The following is a 19,577-nucleotide window of genomic DNA, read 5'->3' as shown; positions in this document are numbered from 1 at the left end:
AAGTCCCCCAGCAGCATCCAAGTGCAATACTATACTCTAGCCATTGTAACCCCCCTCTGATTCCATCTCATATCCCCGTCTCCCGAGTGCCCACTGAGGAAACAAAATTGAAAGGCCTCCACGTGGTTACCGATCTCCCCTAGTTCTCTCAGGATCTTCCTTCTTGATGAAATTGGTCTGACGCTAGAGGGAAGAGCACTGCCAGTCGGGCATCTCTTTTCCATGACCAAACACGATCGTTCCTTCTCCAGCGCCGCGGTGTCCAGAGAGACCACCGAAAACCTCTACGAGTTGGGACTTCTCAATCGTCCTCGATCAAGGTCTCGGACAAGCACAAACGATTCGAAACCCGCCCACTGTAAGACCTCTAGCGATATTGCTTCTTTTGCGGCCGAGGCACCCTCTCCAGTGTTGCTTGAAAGACTTTCTGTCTCAGCAAAAACAAAGCGAGGAGAGATAGGACTGACTCATGGTTTTATACTTCCCAGACCAAGTCTCGCGAGCCCGTCACGACGGGTTTCCTCCTCGCGCGGGCTCATCACTGGGCGGCGCTTCCCAACATTCGACCTTCAAGCAATCTAGTATTTCTTCGGGCACCCTGGGAAGGCCGCATACTCCAAACGACCGTCGTCCACGGACCCGGGAACAACGACCTCCTCCTTCGCCCACGACAAGCGTCCCCGGAGCTGGGCATCCCATGGCCGGCATGCTCGATTCCGACCGCTCACGTTCACGACGAGAAAGGACGTTTGTTGGAGGGGAATGCGCTGCTTGTGAAGAGCTTCTTGAGCATACATTGAGAGGGGAGAGGGTTCTACAATTTTCCTGTGGCCACGTCGCTCACGAGGCTTGCTTCTACGAATACATCCGAGACTCGGATTCGCAATATTGCCCAACATGTGACGCTCCATTGAGCCTGGATTCCTTCCGTGGCGGCAGCATTCTGGATCTAAGTAGGTACCACCTGCCTGCCCGCTAGATCGCTCCTAACAAGATCACAGCCAAGTTGAGTAATATGGTTCGAGCCGTCGCCTCTAAAGATGTATCTTCACCAAGGAGCTCGCAAAACACACCCATGCCTTGGGAGGCCGGCAGCAGACAAGTTGTCCAGGATGACGCCTACAGTTCACAGGGAATGAGCGAGAGACTCACCCGCGAGAACACCAACCGAGACAGTCGAGACAGCCAAAGGATGCGCATAGAACGCCTCGGCATCGGTCATGGACTTCACGGATCACAGACTCATTCACGCAATGACAGCGGCAATGCCTCCTCAACCGACTATGCCAATGACCACGCCGGCCATCCACGAAAGCATGATTATGATCTTCACGCCATGGAAACCACTGTACCAGGAACTCAAATCAAAGACATGAAGCAACCTATCCCGGTCCCCATTGTCACGGTTCGCAGTGAGTATCCAACGTTGACTCGATCACGCCAGCAGCAGACCGTCACATGTCTCGTTACCATTGAAGTCCCCGAAGGCAAATTCCATGGACAATTGGATGAAATGCAGAATACGCCCCCGGTTCCTCCCCTCCCCAGCGACTCTGGCGTCGGAATTCCAGCAATGCATAGGCACCAAGACATTCAGCAGGCACCTCTCGCGTACGAACCTTCAGAGATCCTCGACGAAATTACCGAAGAGCTTAGAATGCGTGTGGATAACTGGCACGGGCTTGAATTTCAGAGATTTGGAAAGCTACGTTTGCATAGTGTCATCCGAGTTGGCAAAGACCGGCACTCGTGGCAAGAGCTTGAGTGTTATCTATTCGGGGAGATGCTCATTTGCGTGAAAGAGAAGAAGAACGCCCAGCCTCCATTGATAACCGAATCCGGGCGCAAACTGACGAGGTGTACTTTGAAAGGCTCTATTCTGATCAAGAAACACTTGCGCCAAGTACATGCATCTCCAGACGAGTGCATTTTGACCCTGAATCTGTCAGTCGCAGAGCTGCCAACTTTCCATCTTTTGTTTCAGGACCGAGACAAGCTGGAAATCTGGCAACGAGCCTTGCGAGACCTACACGCCACGGAACCCTCACCGCGTTTCAATCCAGACTACGAACCAGATACCTCGGGCACCGATGAAGAAGAGTATGGCCGTCAGAACAGAAATGTCCGACGTGTACCGTCCGTTGCATCGTCTTACGGCGGCCCAAGGTCGGCCACTACAGCAGCCACGGAATATTCTGTGCCAAAGAATGTTGTCGACAGGCGGGTTCCTCCATCGCTCCATGTACCGATCGACATTGTTGTCGTCATTCCAGTATCATCTTCTATGCAAGGTCTGAAGATCACCTTGTTGAGGGATACGCTGCGCTTCCTGGTTCACAATTTGGGCGACCGGGACCGGATGGGTCTCGTTACGTTTGGTTCAAGTGGTGGGGGAGTACCAGTTGTTGGAATGACCACCAAGACTTGGAGTGGATGGAACAAAGTCCTTAATTCGATCCGTCCCGTCGGACAGAAGAGTTTACGCGCGGACGTGGTTGATGGTGCCAACGTGGCAATGGATCTCTTGATGCAACGCAAAGCAGCAAATCCAATCTCGACTATCCTCTTGATCAGCGATTCCTCGACTTCAGAAATGGAAGGCGTGGATTTCGTTGTTCAGAGAGCCGAAGCTGCAAAGTAAGCTTGCCCCCTTATCTCTTGTTTATGTCTCTGCTAACCGCAACAGGGTCGGTATTTACTCGTTTGGTCTCGGACTTACCCATAAACCGGAGAGTATGCTTGAATTGTCGAGCCGCACAAAAGCATCGTATCTTTACGTGAAGGACTGGATGATGCTTCGCGAATGTGCTGGCGGTGTACTAGGCGCCCTTCAATCAATATCTCACCAGAACGTGAAGCTGAAGCTCAAGTTGCCTGAAGGGTCCCCCGCAAAATTTGTTAAGATCAACGGTGCTCTGCAGACGACCAAGAGAGCCACCGGCCGAGACGCTGAAGCGAGCTTGGGAGACTTGCATTTTGGCGACAAACGAGATGTATTGGTGCAGTTGGTGATAGACCCGGATACATCGACCTCAGAGCCTGCTCCACAGGATGCTTGGGAATCTATAGTGTCTGGTCTCGAAGCTCTCGGTGGCTCACTCGATACGGATGACCAGCGGATTCAAAGCGTCGAGGAATTGCCATTGCTCCAGGCCGATCTGTCCTTTGGCGACCTCCATCGAGAAGGATCCATGGTGCAATTACCCCGGCCATCGCTGCTAACCATCACCATGTTACCTTCGAATCGACGTTCTCGCCAGAATGGAAGGCCGCCAACGCCTCCCATCCCTCCCCATCCGTCCATCGTTCAAAGGCGTATGGAGTTGTTGACGTCCGACATGCTGAGCCGCGCCCTCACTCTTGTCCAGCGTGGTCAACATGAGCGTGCGCATCACCTTCTAAACGAAACAAGGACCATTCTCAAAGGATTGGGGAAAGGGGGTCTTCCTCCCCTACCCCCGGCTGCCGCCCATCCGGTCAACAAACGACACAGCCCGCAGTCAAAGGCAGGGAGCCCCAGAGCTGCAACGCCAGACCAGGGCCGCGACCACAGTCCCCATTCAGACACTAGTACACCTATTCCACGCTCCACCAACGTTGACCACACGATCATGAATGCTCTCGACGCCGATATCGAAGCTAGTCTCGAATGGATCAACCACCCTGCCGTCTTCTCACGCGACTCTCGCAAAGCAGTCCTCCAAGCGATAGGGGTGATATCATCCCAACGGGCTTATACCTTCCGAACTGCATCCGAATCTTTATGGGCAGAGCGGGTCACCGGGGTCAAGAGACTCACGGAGCAGTCGAGAGAATGGAGGGAGACAGGCGACGACGCTCTGACTGAAGAGTAATGAGGCCTTATGACATGATTCTATGTACAAATTTCTCCCATATGTGCATGTACATTTTCTTGATTATGTTGCTTGTTCAAGACCAGCGAAGAGAGAGCCCCCTGTTTCAAGAGGATGAGCTTGCTACAGCAGCCCAAAAGTTGAGCGGTTCGATATGTTTTTGGAAAATTATACCCAATGTAACAGAAGCGGCTTGATGACAGCGGTCGAATCGACATTCCATAGATTTACGCCCTGCTTAGTGCATAGTATTGCAGTTGCCAAATCCACTGGCTTTGATATGTTATTCTCGGGGATTTAGAGATAGCAGTGATACCTTCGGCCACCTGCTTCCTGAGATGAACCTCGAGAGAACCCTACGTATGTCAGTTTGTTTTTGATAAACGAGTCTCTCTACACTGATTGGTTGATGCAGGTGTCAGCCTTGTACAGCCTCGCGCCACCTGAAATTTTTCGTCGCCGCTGCCTTGCCAAGAAACATATCTTGAAGTTTCCCTTCCATCAACGATCTTCTGTTATATTTCCCCCTTTCCAATGCTCGAGATCTGAAGCGGGGGAAAGAAGGCTGCGGCATCAGGCTTCGCCATGGAAGACATAGCAGTATACTGCTCATGGGCTGATGCGCAACTCAGTGAAGACCACCCGTTTCTCCGAGTACTTCCAACAGAAATCCGATCAATCATTATCAGGTCAACTGCATCCCAATATCTGGAGACCCTGGCCGATGCTTTTCGAGATCCTCGATGCACAGATGCGCTCTTTCCGCTCTACAAGCCTCTCTTGCCCGAGTTACTCGCCAGGTGGTCAGGTGTTACTCGCACCGCTGATCTCAAGGATGTTATCAACACCATTTCATGTCTGGCTCGGGTGTTGCCACTTGCTACATATCTCCGCCCTCACGTCACGTCGCTTTTTCGGATAGATCACTTGCGACATCGTCTGTTGGATCTAGGAAGATCTTCGCCTGAGGTTCGGGACGACATCGAATATCCACTTCTGCTCGCTCTTTTTCGCCTTCTCTCTTTTGACCGCCGCATGCTCACCAATATCGTTACCCCTGTCTTCTTATCATCTTTTCTACACCATCGCTCTTTGGCAGTCAGGTACTTGGCTATCCAGTGTCTGTGCATGATCCTGCACTTTGCCGATGCTTTCTCAGAGAAAATGGTCAAGACGTATGTAGGCGACGAAGCCGCCTGGGGCCAGTGGGAAGGCCGAAGGATCGACTATCGACTGCTGAAGCTTTGGGAGGAGAGACGCTGGAAAGATCTGCTCGGGACGCTAACGGATGTTGAGAAGTCCTGGCAATCATCACCATCATCGTCTTCAAAAGCGCGCAGCCTGGTCACTGAAAATTTCTCGCCGCGGGTCACCAACATTGGCGGCGTTCTTCACCTGCTATGGAGTGATAACTCACTATGCTCCCCAACTTCCACTTTCGTCCTGACGGCAACGGCGAAGTACAATTTGCGGCAGCTCGGGAAGTGTTTGTTAGACTCGAAGCCTATTCTCATCCTGGGGCGGGCGGGCTCTGGAAAGACCTCCTTAGTTCATGAGGCCGCGAGGCTCCTGAATCAATCGTCATCGATGATTACTTTACACCTCAACGAACAAACTGACGCCAAGAGTCTGCTGGGGATATACACTTCCTCGGCTGACGGCAAGTCATTCACCTGGCAGCCCGGTGTTTTGACCAAGGCCATGCAACAAGGGAGATGGGTTCTCATAGAAGATATTGATCGGGCACCTTCCGAGGTCATGGGAGTGCTGCGCCCGATTCTCGAGAAGGGGGATCTGTTCCTGCCTAGTCGTAACCAAAAAGTACGCCCGAGGCACGGTTTTCGCATATTGGCAACAGTTGAATCTGTTGGACAGATTTCTCACGTTACGAATTCTCGCCATTCGTGGCTACTCAATCCTCGAGTTTGGAGCACTGTCGAAACCATCAACTACCCACCTGCAGAGGTCGAGGCATTGCTTCACTCTCGATATCCTGATGCAGGTATCTTCGTTACCACAATCCTGCGAGTTCACGGCAAACTCCTTCGTCTGTATAAGGAAAATCATGCCCTGAAAAGACTACAGACACGCATGCCCTCCCTGAGAGATCTGCTCAATTTGTTGAGAAGGACAGTTCGCAGATTGGGACGTTATGGGGTGGTTTCAAAGTCGACCGCTCTACCCGAACAGGTAACATTTCACATCTTCAAGGATGCTGTCGACTGCTATGCAGGCTACCTCAACAATGAGGAACTCCATGAATTGTTAGCTGAGAGCATTGCCGCAGAAATGAATATATCCCCCCAGCAAATGCGGTATTGTCTGAACGAAACATTTCCAACGGTCTCCGAGGACAAAGACGTGGTGCAGGTTGGCCGAAGCACTCTTGAAAAGATTCCCATTCGCCGTCGGCAGGCCAACAGAACTCCTTTTGCATTCACCACCTCGGCTGGGAGAACCCTTGACCGTATTGTTGTCTGTGCCGATTGCTCAGAACCTTGTCTTCTGGTTGGTGAAACTGGCGTTGGCAAGACAACTCTTGTACAATACGTTGCGAATCTCTTGGGTCAAACTCTCACCGTGGTCAATCTTTCGCAACAAAGCGAGGCTGGCGACCTTGTTGGGGGTTTGAAGCCGGTAACAGTTCGATCTCTAATCCTTCCCATGATTGAAAAGTTCAACGCCTTGTTTGATGATACCTTCTCTACGAAAAAGAACGAGAAATTCCAAATAGCTCTCGCTAAGGCATTTGCAAAGCAAAACTGGTCGAGACTGATAATCCTGTGGAACCAAGCTACTCAAATGGCAGCAGCCTCCCTCAACCCTGCAGAGACCGTCAACACGGATGGGTCCGTCCACGCAAGCAAGAAGCGCAAGCTGGACACTGCAAAATACAATGTCCTGCGCGCTAGGTGGGCTGAATTTTCTGAAAGTTTGAAGCAGATCCGTACGTTTGTTGATCGCGGCGACAAGACGCACACCTTCACCTTCGTTGAAAGTAGGTTGGTTCAAGCGGTCCGAGAGGGCGGATGGGTGCTCTTCGATGAAATCAACTTGGCGCCCTCAGACACTCTAGATCATATCGTCAGTCTATTACACAATGGTGATGAGGAAAAACCGTCACTACTACTCGCTGAAGCGGGCAACATTGAGACTCTCGTTGCTCATCCCAACTTTCGAGTCTTTGCTGCTATGAATCCGGCAACGGATGCAGGAAAGAAAGACCTTCCACCTGCCTTGCGATCACGATTTACAGAGATATATGTTCCCCCTGGTGACAATAATCTGGAGGACTTGACCAAGATAATTCAGACCTATCTTGGCTCTCTGCTCGATAATGACAAACGAGCCGCCTTGGACCTTGCAAACTCCTATCTCGATTTGAAGAAGCTCAATGAAACGCACAAGCTTACCGATGGGGCAGGTGAAACACCACATTTCAGTATTCGGTCGCTCGTCCGGTGTCTGTTATACACGTCACAATACAGTGCAAGTCACGGCTTAAGACGTGCAATGTATGAAGGGTTTGCAATGAGCTTTTTTACAGTACTGAGCAACGAAGCAGAAAAATTAGCTTTGCCCTCCGTTGAAAAGCATTTGCTCTCAACAGTTAGGAATCGGAAGGCATTCTTCAGTCAACTACCCAAGATCCCACATGATGAGGATTACATTGCCTTCAGACACCACTTTGTTAAGAAAGGTCCCATGACGCCTGACTTCCAATCACACTATATCAGAACGCCATCTGTGGAACGCAATTTGCTCAATTTGGCCCGCGCTGCCTCTATGCGACGCTTTCCAATTCTCTTACAAGGACCGACATCGGCTGGGAAGACCAGCATGGTGGAATATCTCGCAAAATTGTCTGGCAACAAATTTGTCAGGATCAACAACCATGAGCACACGGATCTTCAAGAGTATTTGGGCAGCTATACATCAGATACCGACGGCAAACTAGTATTCCGAGAAGGTGTTTTAGTGGATGCGCTACGTCTTGGCCATTGGATCGTGCTCGACGAATTGAATCTGGCCCCAAGCGACGTGCTCGAAGCCCTGAATCGGTTGCTTGATGATAACAGAGAGCTCCTCATTCCGGAGTCTCAGGAAATGGTCCGACCGCATCCTAACTTCATGCTCTTCGCCACACAGAATCCGGCTGGCCTGTACGGAGGGCGGAAGCGACTTTCTCGGGCATTCAGAAATCGTTTTCTTGAAATCCACTTTGATGACATCCCTGAAGACGAGTTGGAAATAATACTTCGAGAACGGGCTCAGATCGCTCCATCGTTTTGCACCAAAATTGTCGCTGTTTACAAGAAGCTGTCTCTTCTCAGGCAATCCTCTAGATTATTTGAACAGCGTAACAGCTTTGCCACCTTGCGGGATCTGTTTCGATGGGCCTCAAGACCTGTGGATGATTGGCAGCAGTTGGCATATCACGGGTTCATGCTCCTGGCTGAACGAGTAAGAGAACCCGCCGAGCGTGCCGTGGTCAGGAACATTATCGAGGAGACCATCAAAGTTGCTATTGATGAGAAGGTTCTGTATGGGATGTCGAAGATCCCGCATTCTGTTCAGCGGCATGGTTCGATTGTCTGGACTTCGGCCATGAGACGAGTTTTCGTTCTTGTAGCTGAAGCACTGAAGAATAGAGAGCCGGTCCTCTTGGTCGGCGAGACTGGTTGCGGAAAGACCCAAATTTCTCAAGTGATTGCCGCAGCGGCCGGAAAGCCACTCGATATCTACAATGCACATACTAATACCGAAACTGGCGACCTTATTGGCTCTCAGCGACCAATTCGCAATCGATCCGAGCTTGCCAACAACGTACGGGCGAGCTGGCAAGCCCTGGTTCGTTCCAGGCCCGAGGGCATCTTGACCGAAGACCTAGATGTTAGCGAAATTGTGGAAGCATTCAAAAGATTGGATTGCTCCGGCTATGATCCCAACTTTGTCGAGCAAGTCCGATCCAGCATCGGGGCATACGAAGCCCTGTTTGCCTGGAACGATGGCAGCCTCGTCCGAGCCATGAAAAGAGGAGAATATTTCTTGCTTGACGAGATATCTCTGGCTGAAGACTCCGTTCTCGAGCGTTTGAACAGTGTCCTAGAGCCATCTCGGACAATCTTACTGGCAGAAAAGGGCTCTGTCGACAATCTCGTCGTCGCGCATCCAAGTTTTCAATTCCTAGCTACTATGAATCCGGGAGGGGACTACGGGAAAAGAGAGCTGTCGGCGGCACTCCGAAATCGGTTAACTGAGATCTGGGTGCCTTCCTTGTCACAAGAAGCAGACGTCTTGCCAATTATTCAGAATAAGCTGCGAATAAGGAGAGGTGACTTGGCCGAGAAGATGCTTAAGTTTGCTACCTGGTTTCGTAACGAGTTCCATAACACGACATCCAAAAGCATAGGGTTGCGAGATCTATTAGCATGGGCAGACTTTATCAACCATGCTGTGCCACTAGGGGAGGACTTTGCCTTTGTGCATGGTGCGTTCCTGGTCTACGTTGACTCCATCGGTGCAAACCCAGCCGGATTGACTTCGATGGGCGCAAGGGACTTGAATGAGTCAAGACAAGATTGCTTAAATCACTTACAAAATCTGGTGGGTCTTGATGTTTTTGAGATCTATAACAGAACTCCCGACCTCTCCTCTACCAGTGAACGCCTCTTTGTTGGTCAATTCTCCCTACCTCGAACAGAACATACGACACAGCAGACAACCGATCTCGTTTTCGACGCTCCCACTACATCAAAAAATACGATGAGGATCATCCGCGCTTTGCAGATGACAAGGCCGATTCTGTTGGAAGGCAGCCCCGGTGTGGGCAAGACAGCAATAGTGACGGCTCTTGCACAAGCTTGCGGAAGGGAATTTACCCGAATTAACTTGTCCGACCAGACGGACCTCATGGACTTGTTCGGGGCAGATGCTCCTTCCGAGAATGAGGGAGTAGGGAAGTTTTCATGGCAAGACGGTCCTCTGCTGAAAGCCATGCAATCCGGTGGATGGGTCCTCCTCGATGAAATGAACCTGGCATCGCAATCGGTTTTGGAAGGCCTGAATGCTTGCTTGGATCATCGTCGAGAAGTCTATATTGCGGAACTGGATAAATCGTTCGTCTGTCATCCAGATTTCACCTTGTTTGCCGCTCAAAACCCTCATCATCAAGGCGGAGGCCGTAAAGGGCTCCCGGCTTCCTTCGTCAACCGATTCACGGTCGTTTATGCAGATTCTTTTCAACGTGTGGATTTGGTCCGCATTTGCGCGTCCAGGTTCCCAGACGTTGATGCCGATCAACTCGAGAACGTGATCAATACAGTCACACAGCTTAATCGGGCCATTGCTCGAGGTCCAGCCTTTGCGCATGGAGGACCTTGGGAATTGAACCTCCGTGACGTGAGCCGATGGTTGCGACTGTGCAAAGATCAGCCGACACTTCCCTCGTCTTACCATCTTCGCAATATTGTGACAGGGCGCTTCCGCACCCCTACTCAAAGAAACCTGATCCTGAAGGGAGCCGAATCCAGCCTTACCTCCACAACTCCTGAAAGCTTTTATAACAATATAACTGAAACCTTTCTTCAAGTCGGCAACGCTTTTCTCTCTAGGGATTCGATCTTGCAAAGAACTGAAGCGCCGAATATAACTCCCTCCGTCCGACAACTTCCCGCATCGAATTCTATCATCATAGCTGTCAAACAAAATTGGCCTGTGATTCTGGCTGGACCTTCAGGTTCCGGAAAAACAACTCTCATACGGTATCTCGCGGCTGCGGCGGGAGTCGAGCTCGTCGAATTTTCGATGAACTCTGATGTGGACACTGTAGACCTCGTGGGAGGTTTCGACCAATACGACACCCGTCGCGATGTCAGCAAGATCCATACTAGAATACGAGAAGTGCTCCGACAACGAATCGCATCGTCCTTTACAAATAAGTCCGACGGAGCAGCGCAGGTCCAACTATTGAGGCTATGGCAACTCTTCGAGGGCGATGAGTTAGAGATCCCTGATCTTCGAGCAGCCATACCAAATTTATTAGCTATTTTGCCGGAACTTCGGGCACAAGTCGAAGTGTTTTCGACTATTCTCGATTCAGTCGATCAATCGAGTTTCCGGTTCGTATGGAACGATGGCATTCTCGTCGATGCTATCGAGAAGGGTTCATGGCTGTTGCTGGAAAATGCCAATTTGTGCAATCCATCCGTCCTGGACAGGCTGAATTCATTGCTCGAACCAGGTGGATCACTTGTGATCAGCGAGCAACATAGTGGGAGCACCAGTACGAGAATTATTGAACCACATCCAAATTTCAGGATATTCCTCACCATGGACCCGCGCTATGGAGAGCTTTCGAGGGCGATGAGAAATCGATCGCTTGAAATTTTTATGCCTGATGGACCCGGGAGTTTTGATGCGGCTCCCATTCGGTATCCGATTGCTTCTGCTCTCACTCGCTTGAGGCAATTGTCAGAGATGGCTGACCAAATTCCACAAGCGCACAGTATCGAAGCCGCGGCTGACAATCTCAATCTTAAAGACATGAGGATGATCTCAAATGCTGATTGCCCCTTGCCTGGTGCTGAAGCTGATCGCTTACTGCAGCTGGAGATCAGCAAGAGAAATTTCTTCGACGTGGAAAAGCTGTACCAAATGTTTGATTCTCTGGAGCTTTCTGCAAGCAACGGGTGTCCACAAATGCTCGTTCTTAATGAGCCACTGATCTTGCTTGGTGGATTTTCCAAGAGAGGGTTTCTGGAGACTCCATTCACGGAGCTATTTACCAGGTACTGGTACGTAGCACGGCGGATGGCAGGAATCACTTCACTCTTGAAGGACGCATCAACCCGAGCTGGAGCAGTTCTTGAACGATCAGCTTCTGCTGCAAAGAGAGCAGCATTCGATACAGTGCCGAACATTACGGCTTTCGGCAATCTTGTGATTTCCTCGATGTCTGAAATTCTTCAAAGAGAGATCAACGCAATGAGGAAGCTAGATTTGTTGGAAGGAGTAGAAAGAATTTTCATTTTTACTCAGGAGCTCCTCCTCCTCTGTGACGCGAAAACGATCGACATCGCTTATTTGCAGGCATACCTACGAGTCGGAGACGACCTGGTTCATTTTGTTCGGCGAAGCGTTCCCGAGATCGCTCCTCAACTATCACGGTGCCTGGAGACCTTGTCTGCTTACAAGGGTAGGCTGAACACTGGATTCGGTCTTCAACTTATGTGGCAAACCTTCCGGCCCAAGACAGCTGCCACATGGCAACAACTCAACTGTCAACTTGCATTGGAAAAGCTCATTGGTAGATTTGACCTTGCATGTCGCTCCTTGCAGCAACCTCGCAACTCACTCTCAAGTTTGAGGCTAAGATTGCAAAATGTGTATACGTCGATCGTCGAGTCAGGAGAGCCAGAGGCCTTGATGCCGGATCTTCACGAAGCCGTGGCGAGACTGCAGGAGCAATCAACGAAGGAGGTTTTTTTTGAGGGAAAGTTTCAACAAGTATTCAGGTTCATTCAACATGCGGTCAAATTGCAGAAGCGTGAGGCGGACGAGCCAGATCTAGAGAATCTGGCGATGTTTGTGCCTCAGCATGAAACACAATCCCTTGTTGTCGGACACGAAAACGCTGGGCTTAGCTCACTGGTCCGCCTCGCATTCCTTGATGCTGATATTTTGGTGGACGATGGCTCCATTGGGATGGAACTGATAAGGCAGCTGTCATCAATACAACAACAGCCTCTAGGCATACTGAACCATGCAAAAGAGGAGCTAGGAGAGCTAACGAAAGCATTGGCGTCCCATACCTGCTCACTCGAGGGCTCCATCTCCCAGGTTGCCGTTGATATTCGGTCGGTCCTAGGAGGTTTGATGTCTTCCTTCTATAATCTCTTGACGTGCGAGGCAAGGGCATGCTTTCCTGAAGGAGGAACACCAGATCTTTCTCAGTTATCTGCCATCCCGAGCAACGATGTCTTTCTACAGGGGCAAAGCCACGAACCTTTCAGAGATGTGTATGTCAGACTGATCCACCCTGTCCTACTGCAACTGCAAGACAAGGATAAATGGGGTCCTCAGCACCTGAAAACATGCCTTGTTAGCTTGTCCCTTGCCGGGCTGATACTTATGGTGCCTGACGAGCCCTTAGACCCCGCAATGTACCCGATCATTGCGCATCATCTCCACGAATGCCGAGTCGTTGAGTTGGAATCCAGAATTGAGGGGCAAAAGCAATTTCACCAGTGTGTGACGGGAACGGACACAGCTCTCGTCATTCGTATTCTTCAGCAACAGCTGCTCGAATTAGGTTCAGTCTCTCAGCCAACCGCAGTGATCAGACCCGGTAAAGAGGAATTCTTCAAGCTTCAAGAGATCTTCACGAGAATTGTTAGTGTTGTGCTTGATCACCGGGATGTTCAAGCGGTTCAAAGAGCGCGACCAGGCAGTGCAGAGTGGATCGAACAATGGTCTGACCAACAAGGAATGTCCAACTTGAGGGCTATTATTAAGCGGTTAGAAAGCTCTCATCGAGCGTTCGACGACTTTGTAAAGCCAATTCTATGGTTTTTGAAAGGCTTGTATCTTGGCTTGGAGCTTGGCATAAGAGAGAAGACCCAAGGCAGTGCACCTAGCGCGGTTCGTGAGCTTGTCATGAGCATCCCTCCCCTGGCAGTCACTCCTGGCGCTGTTCAAGATTGGAAACTCTTGAATGCCTCGTCTTCAGAGATCAAATCTCACTGGCTTGAGCTTGTTGGAGTGAGAACTGCTCTAACAGGGAAGCAAGATTGGATCCCCATCGAGGGCTTCCTTGACATTGTTGACAGCTTCTATTTCGAATGGAAAAGCCGTTTGACGCAAGACCGGGCTGATGCTGCGACGAGATCTCGCTACTACACTTACCGCGGGGACCCAGTCGAAGATGAAGAAGGCGAAAATCGAGAGCTGGATGAGATGTTTCCACTGTTCGAAGGCCTGGACGTGGCATCGGACAGGCACCGAAAGGAATTCGATGCTCGCGGGACGGCAGTACGACTCAGTATGCTGCATCAGACGATCTACACTGAACGGAATCCACAAGAAGCTATCGAAGCGTTCATTCTCTCTACATTAGAGTTACTACTGAAAGCTGGTCGTGATGGTGGTGGAGGCACCGGCACTTCCTTTACGGATCTCTTACCTGCCATCTTCTTGCAGATGGAGGCTAAAATGACCGAGTTCAGCGGCGATAAAAGTTCTCGCGGCTTCAACATATACACTGACTCAGACAACGAGCAGAGTCAGAAGCTGCTAGATCTAGTGCAAGAGATCCAATCGACATTCAACATCATTCAGGAAAAGTGGCCTGAGCATGCTGTTCCAGCGGAGGTCTTGTCATTCTGCACCGAAGTACTCAATCTGAGCCTCGGTGATCCTGTCGCCAAGCTTCTCACCAAGACAGAGAAGCTGTACGAGATTGTGTCGCAGTGGCAAAGTATTGCTAGCAGAGAGTGGTCCGTCAGCGCACTTGTCGAGCGGCTATCGTCATTGGTCATTAGCTGGAGACGTCTGGAGCTTTTGTCTTGGTCAAGGCTTCTGGATGAGGAAAAGCATAAACACGAAGAAGACGCACAAGCCTGGTACTTCATCGCATATGAGGCCATAATCTACAACTGCAGAAATCTAGACAGCACTGACGGAGGGAACCTCTCATACCAACGGGATCTGGTCCAAACACTGCAGGAGTTTCTCAAGTCGACGACATTAGGTCAATACTCTCCGCGCTTGCGACTGCTCGAGACGCTCAACAAGACTATGCAGTGCCTGGCAAATACCCGTCAGCACCTCAGAACAGCTGCCGCTTGTGTTCAAAATATCATTGCACATTATCGCCGATACGAGGTTAGCGTCGAGGCTGCGCTACGTGTCGGTCGGGTTGGGCTCGAGAAGGCTTTGAGTGAGCAGATCAAACTCGCAAGTTGGAAGGATGCAAACGTCACTGCACTCCGCGAAAGCGCACGCCGATCACACTACAAGTTGTTCAAAATAGTACGAAAATATCGCGTCCTGCTCAACCAGGCGGTTGTGTTCAATGCGCCAGAAGACTTAGCGCAGAACTCACGAGCAGATGCCGTGACAGACCTTTCGCAGCCTCACTACGACGATGCGCTAGTATCTGCTGCTCTGGGACGATGCCGCCTGCTGGTTGAAGATTGGCATATACGACCTGAGCGCCTTACTCAACCACTGGCCGCAGTTAAAAGCATGCAACATGTGTACAAGTCAAAGAATACTGGATTTCAAGCTCATTTGGAGATTGCGTCCTTCCGACAAGACTTAGTTGAAGCATCAAAACAGCTGAAAACCCAGACACCACCAGGACTGACTGAGGACAATGCTGGATTTGTCCGCCATCTCCAAGAAAGAAAGAGACGATTGCTCGCCGATACACTAAAAGCAGTTATACATATGGGAATCAGGAGGAATCTGCCAACTTCTGAACTTGAAAAGCAATCGTCATGCGCCAGTGTTCTAGCATTGGTGGCGGATTCGGCAGTGAACCAACTTCCGCGAACTGAGTCTGCTGCCAGCGCTATCTTCCACCAATTGCTTGACATAATGCCTCAAGTCCGCGCAGCTCGGACGGATCACTCGGACGACCTCACTGAAGGAGAAATCAATCGTTCTGTTGGGCTTTTAGAGGGCTTGCTGTTCTTGACAATCCGCCAAGAGCAAGCAAATCCTCAGCAGGCATTCGACATGAAAGCACTGAGTTCTCAGTTATCAATGCTCAGGTCCATCGTGTGTTCGTCCTCGGGCGCGATTGTGCGATCTCCTCTCTCCGCTAACAGCATCGGCGTTGCACAAGAGCGCCTTGCATGGTTGGCGGAGATCTTGAATCTTGCCTGTCGCATCTTAAGATTCCAAGCAGAACATGGAGGATTTGACATCAACGGGTGTTTGGACTCACTGCATTCTTATGCAAAGCAAATTGCAGACTTGAAACTAAGTATCCTTGATCTGCCCGAAGCACCGTCGGGAATGGCGTGGAGAACCTCACAAGATCTGCTGGACAAAGCCCCCGAACTTCTTTCCCGACTGAGGTTTGAACTGATGGATTGGCAGGTTAAGGAGCCTCGAGTCGAGTATCTCCTCCGCCAAATTGTGGCCTGGATCGAAACAATGTCACAACCAACGAGCGGGACGCAAATATATCAACAGAACTTCACTGTACGAGAACTGGATCAGAACCTCAAAGACGTTATAGACCAAGTTTTTGTGGTGCTGCAAAGACTGTCTGCCCTACAGATGGAGATGCCAAGCTCAGATGAAGACCAAGGTTGGCTTTCAAAGTCGGACAAGCACATCGTTGAGGCTCTGCGATCACTGCAGATGAGCACTATTACCAGACGACTTCAGGCTTCAGTGACACAGAAGCTTCAATATCTGGCGCCCGAGGATTTCGAAGCTGCGAAGACATTGTTACTTGTGGCAATGCCGATCCTCGATCAGTATTTCTACATATGTGAGCATCTTCATAAGCGTCACGCTGCCCTGTCCTTGGAGACGTCCCGACTTGCATTACAATTGGCCTGGTCTTTCACTGCTGTTGCAAAACAGGGTTTCTGTCGTCCTTCAGAGCCGGCCGATGGCCAAGAGCAGACAGGTAAGCTAGAGTCTGGAACTGGGTTGGGTGAAGGGGAAGGTGCAGAGGATATCAGTAAAGATGTCCAAGATGATGAAGATCTGTCTGAAATTGCACAGGAAGGGCAAAAGGAAGAGAGAGATGGAGAAATGGAGAAGACAGAAGATGCAGTTGACATGGACAATGAGGATCTTGAGGGCGAAATTGGTGACTCTGACGAGAGACTGTCAGATCAAGGCGATAACAAGGATCAGTCTGGCGACGAGGAGGAGAACGATGTCGAAGAAGAAACAGGCAGTGTTGATGATCTTGATGCCGATGTTGTGGACGAGAAACTGTGGGATGACATCAAGAACGAGTCGGAGAAAGACAAGGAGATGGAAAATGACAAGGTTAGGGGAAAGAAATCCGATGAGCAGACTGCAGGAGATGGGAACAAGGACGAAGGAAAAGAGATGGAAGAGATGGAAGGGCAGGAAGAAGATGCACCTGAAACCGGTGAAGACCGAGATGAAGGAGGGGAACGACCTGAAGGTCAACAGACGGATGCTGATGTGGATGAAGAGAAGGCCCTGGACCTTCCGGAGGAGCTACAGTTAGCCGGTGACGATGAGATTAAGAACGATGATATATCAGATGATGGTATGGATGAGTTGTCAGATACGGAAATTCCCAGAGAGGAAGCCGAAAGTGACGATTTTGAGAAGACTGAGGAGACCGAACAGCAAGAGAAACACTCCGACGAGAAAAGCGGTCAAGATGAGGTTGACGCAGAAGAGGCTCAAGTCGAGGACGCGGTTGCTCGAGATGACGAGATTATGGAGGATCAATCTGAAGAAGCCGAGGACGACAAGAAAGACGACCATCATACCCGGGAAGACGACACCGTCCACGATTTGAAAGAAACTGCTGGTGGAGAATCCGGAGCCGCGCACGAGACCCAGGACATTGTCGATGCTGGGCAGAACGTCGAGGGCATGAATAAAGCCGACAAAGAGTGTAATCCTCGGGAAACTCAAGCTGGCAGAGCTCTGGAAGACGAAGAGCAAGGAAAGACCGGTAAAGGGGCCCTTGAACGTGGCGCTGGACGGTCAGAAAGCCTCGAACATCAGCAGAACCAATCGTTGAAGCAGTTGGCAGACATCCTTGATCGATGGCATCAACGTCGCGAGATCTTGCCAGCTTCTGAAGAGCGAAACCCAGGCGATGAGGAAATGGATATTGACATGGCAGATGTTGATTTCGAGCATGTTCAAGAGGAAGACGCGGGCAATGCACTCGCTCTTGGTGCTGCAGCGGCAGATCAGGCTCAGAATATTGACCCAGGCAAAGCCATAGAAGATGAAGATGCGCCAATCGACAAGGACTCGCGACTTCCCGATGTCATGGAGCCGCAAGAGCAGGAAGATATTGCAGAGAGATTCAGTCGACTCAAGGCGCAGGCAAAGCCAACAGAGACCAGAGAGGCCGGAGCTTTCGTCCCTGACCATCAGTCCCAGCATAAGGAATTTGCCGGCCAGCACGATGCTGGCGACACCGCTTCGGATGACTTATCGCCTGATATCGAACAACTCGAGCTCAGCAGCGATCAAGCACAACCAGCTGTCCATCCTACAAGCGGTTCTAACGCTGCTCATCTTTGGCAGCAATGTTCGACCAGCACGCATGAATTCTCTCTCCTCCTCACCGAACAACTTCGCCTGATTCTCTCACCTACGACGGCCACAAAGCTCCGCGGCGACTATCGAACGGGCAAGCGACTCAACATCAGACGCATCATCCCGTATATCGCATCGAACTACAAAAGAGACAAGATATGGATGCGTCGTTCGGTGCCCAGTAAGCGGAACTATCAGATCATGATCGCCGTGGACGACAGCAAATCCATGAGCGAGTCCGGCGCCGACGTCCTCGCTTTTGAAACACTAGCGCTGCTCACCAAGTCTCTGGCCATGTTAGAGGTCGGGGAGATCTGCGTTATTGGATTTGGCGACTCCCCAGCCATCACGGTCGCGCATCCGTTCGGTCAACCCTTCTCGCCAGCCGAGTCAGGCCCAAACGTCTTCCGCTCATTCAGCTTCGAGCAGCGAGGAACGGACGTCAAGAGCTTGCTCAGACAGAGTATTCGCTTATTCCAGGACGCGAAAAATCAACGACAAGGCGGTGGACGAGGGGAAGAGCAGTGGCAGTTACAACTCATTGTGAGCGACGGGCACTGTTCGGACCACGACGGCATCGCGAGAATGGTCCGGCAGGCGCATGACCAGGAGCGCATCGTGATTGTCTTTGTCATTGTCGATGCCGGCGAGGAGAGCATCCTCGATCTCAAAGAGGCCATTTTCGAGCCCGACAACACTGCTAGTAGCTCTTCTGCATCAGGCAAAGAAGTGGGAGCAATAACGGAAATGAGGGTCCGTACAAAGAGGTACCTTGACGGCTTCCCCTTCCCGTATTACCTCATCGTCAGGGATGTTAGAGATCTGCCCAGCGTCCTGGCGACCGCGTTGAAAGGATGGTTTGGGAGTGTCGTTGATGTCCAGGGTTGATGGGTAGATTGATAGATAGGCATTCGATGTCTAGCCTACCTGCCTAACGGGCAGGTAGATTAATGGTTCAAGCACAGGCATTCATTCATGTCCATCTATGTAGTATCCTACACGAGTTGACAACTAGAATGGCGCCAGGACAACCGCCCCCTAATATACGTGAGAGACGAGTCACTAATCGCGTAATCCGTTCAATATGCACCGATATCATGACTACCTCGTAGCCCTCCCAACAATCACTGTTCTGCGCCAGATGTGGGAACATGAATTCAAACTCAAAATTCAAAGTCGTGTACGCCCTTGGACCGGCCAAATCTACAGTCTGTTTTCCTTGCCGCACCTCCTGTATAGGCGCAGCTCTAATACGAGGGGTCGGATCGTGACTCTGTCAAAATACTTGCCATTCTCTATCAGGGGCTGGAAACGAACTTTGGAGAGTTCCGCCACTGGCAGCCTCACTACATGTAGCCTGCAGGGGGCGAAGACACGGCTGGGGGCGCCCGAGGCCTCACCTCCCAGCGAAATGATACCGAGAAAGCCAAGTGTTTC

At 50.8% G+C, this 19,577-nt stretch overlaps 2 protein-coding genes across 2 annotated transcripts; both read left to right on the top strand.

Annotated features, from left to right (window-relative positions):
- Window positions 1–469: 469 nt before the first annotated feature.
- On the top strand, window positions 470–3,854 carry Z519_10634 (uncharacterized protein; the record flags this gene model as incomplete). The annotated part of the gene is made up of 3 exons (XM_016768350.1): window positions 470–953; window positions 1,002–2,637; window positions 2,687–3,854. The coding sequence occupies 3 exons, from the start codon at window positions 470–472 to the stop codon at window positions 3,852–3,854; spliced, it is 3,288 nt and encodes a 1,095-aa protein (XP_016615257.1).
- Window positions 3,855–4,439: 585 nt separating this feature from the next.
- Window positions 4,440–19,028, top strand: Z519_10633 (uncharacterized protein; the record flags this gene model as incomplete). The annotated part of the gene is made up of 1 exon (XM_016768349.1): window positions 4,440–19,028. One exon carries the CDS (start codon window positions 4,440–4,442, stop codon window positions 19,026–19,028), a length of 14,589 nt encoding a protein of 4,862 aa, XP_016615256.1.
- Window positions 19,029–19,577: the final 549 nt, after the last annotated feature.

This window comes from Cladophialophora bantiana (genome assembly GCF_000835475.1).
Source record: "Cladophialophora bantiana CBS 173.52 unplaced genomic scaffold supercont1.19, whole genome shotgun sequence".
NCBI lineage: Eukaryota > Fungi > Ascomycota > Eurotiomycetes > Chaetothyriales > Herpotrichiellaceae > Cladophialophora > Cladophialophora bantiana.
Note: the sequence above shows the minus strand (reverse complement) of the source record. Positions and strands in the feature narration are given on the sequence as shown.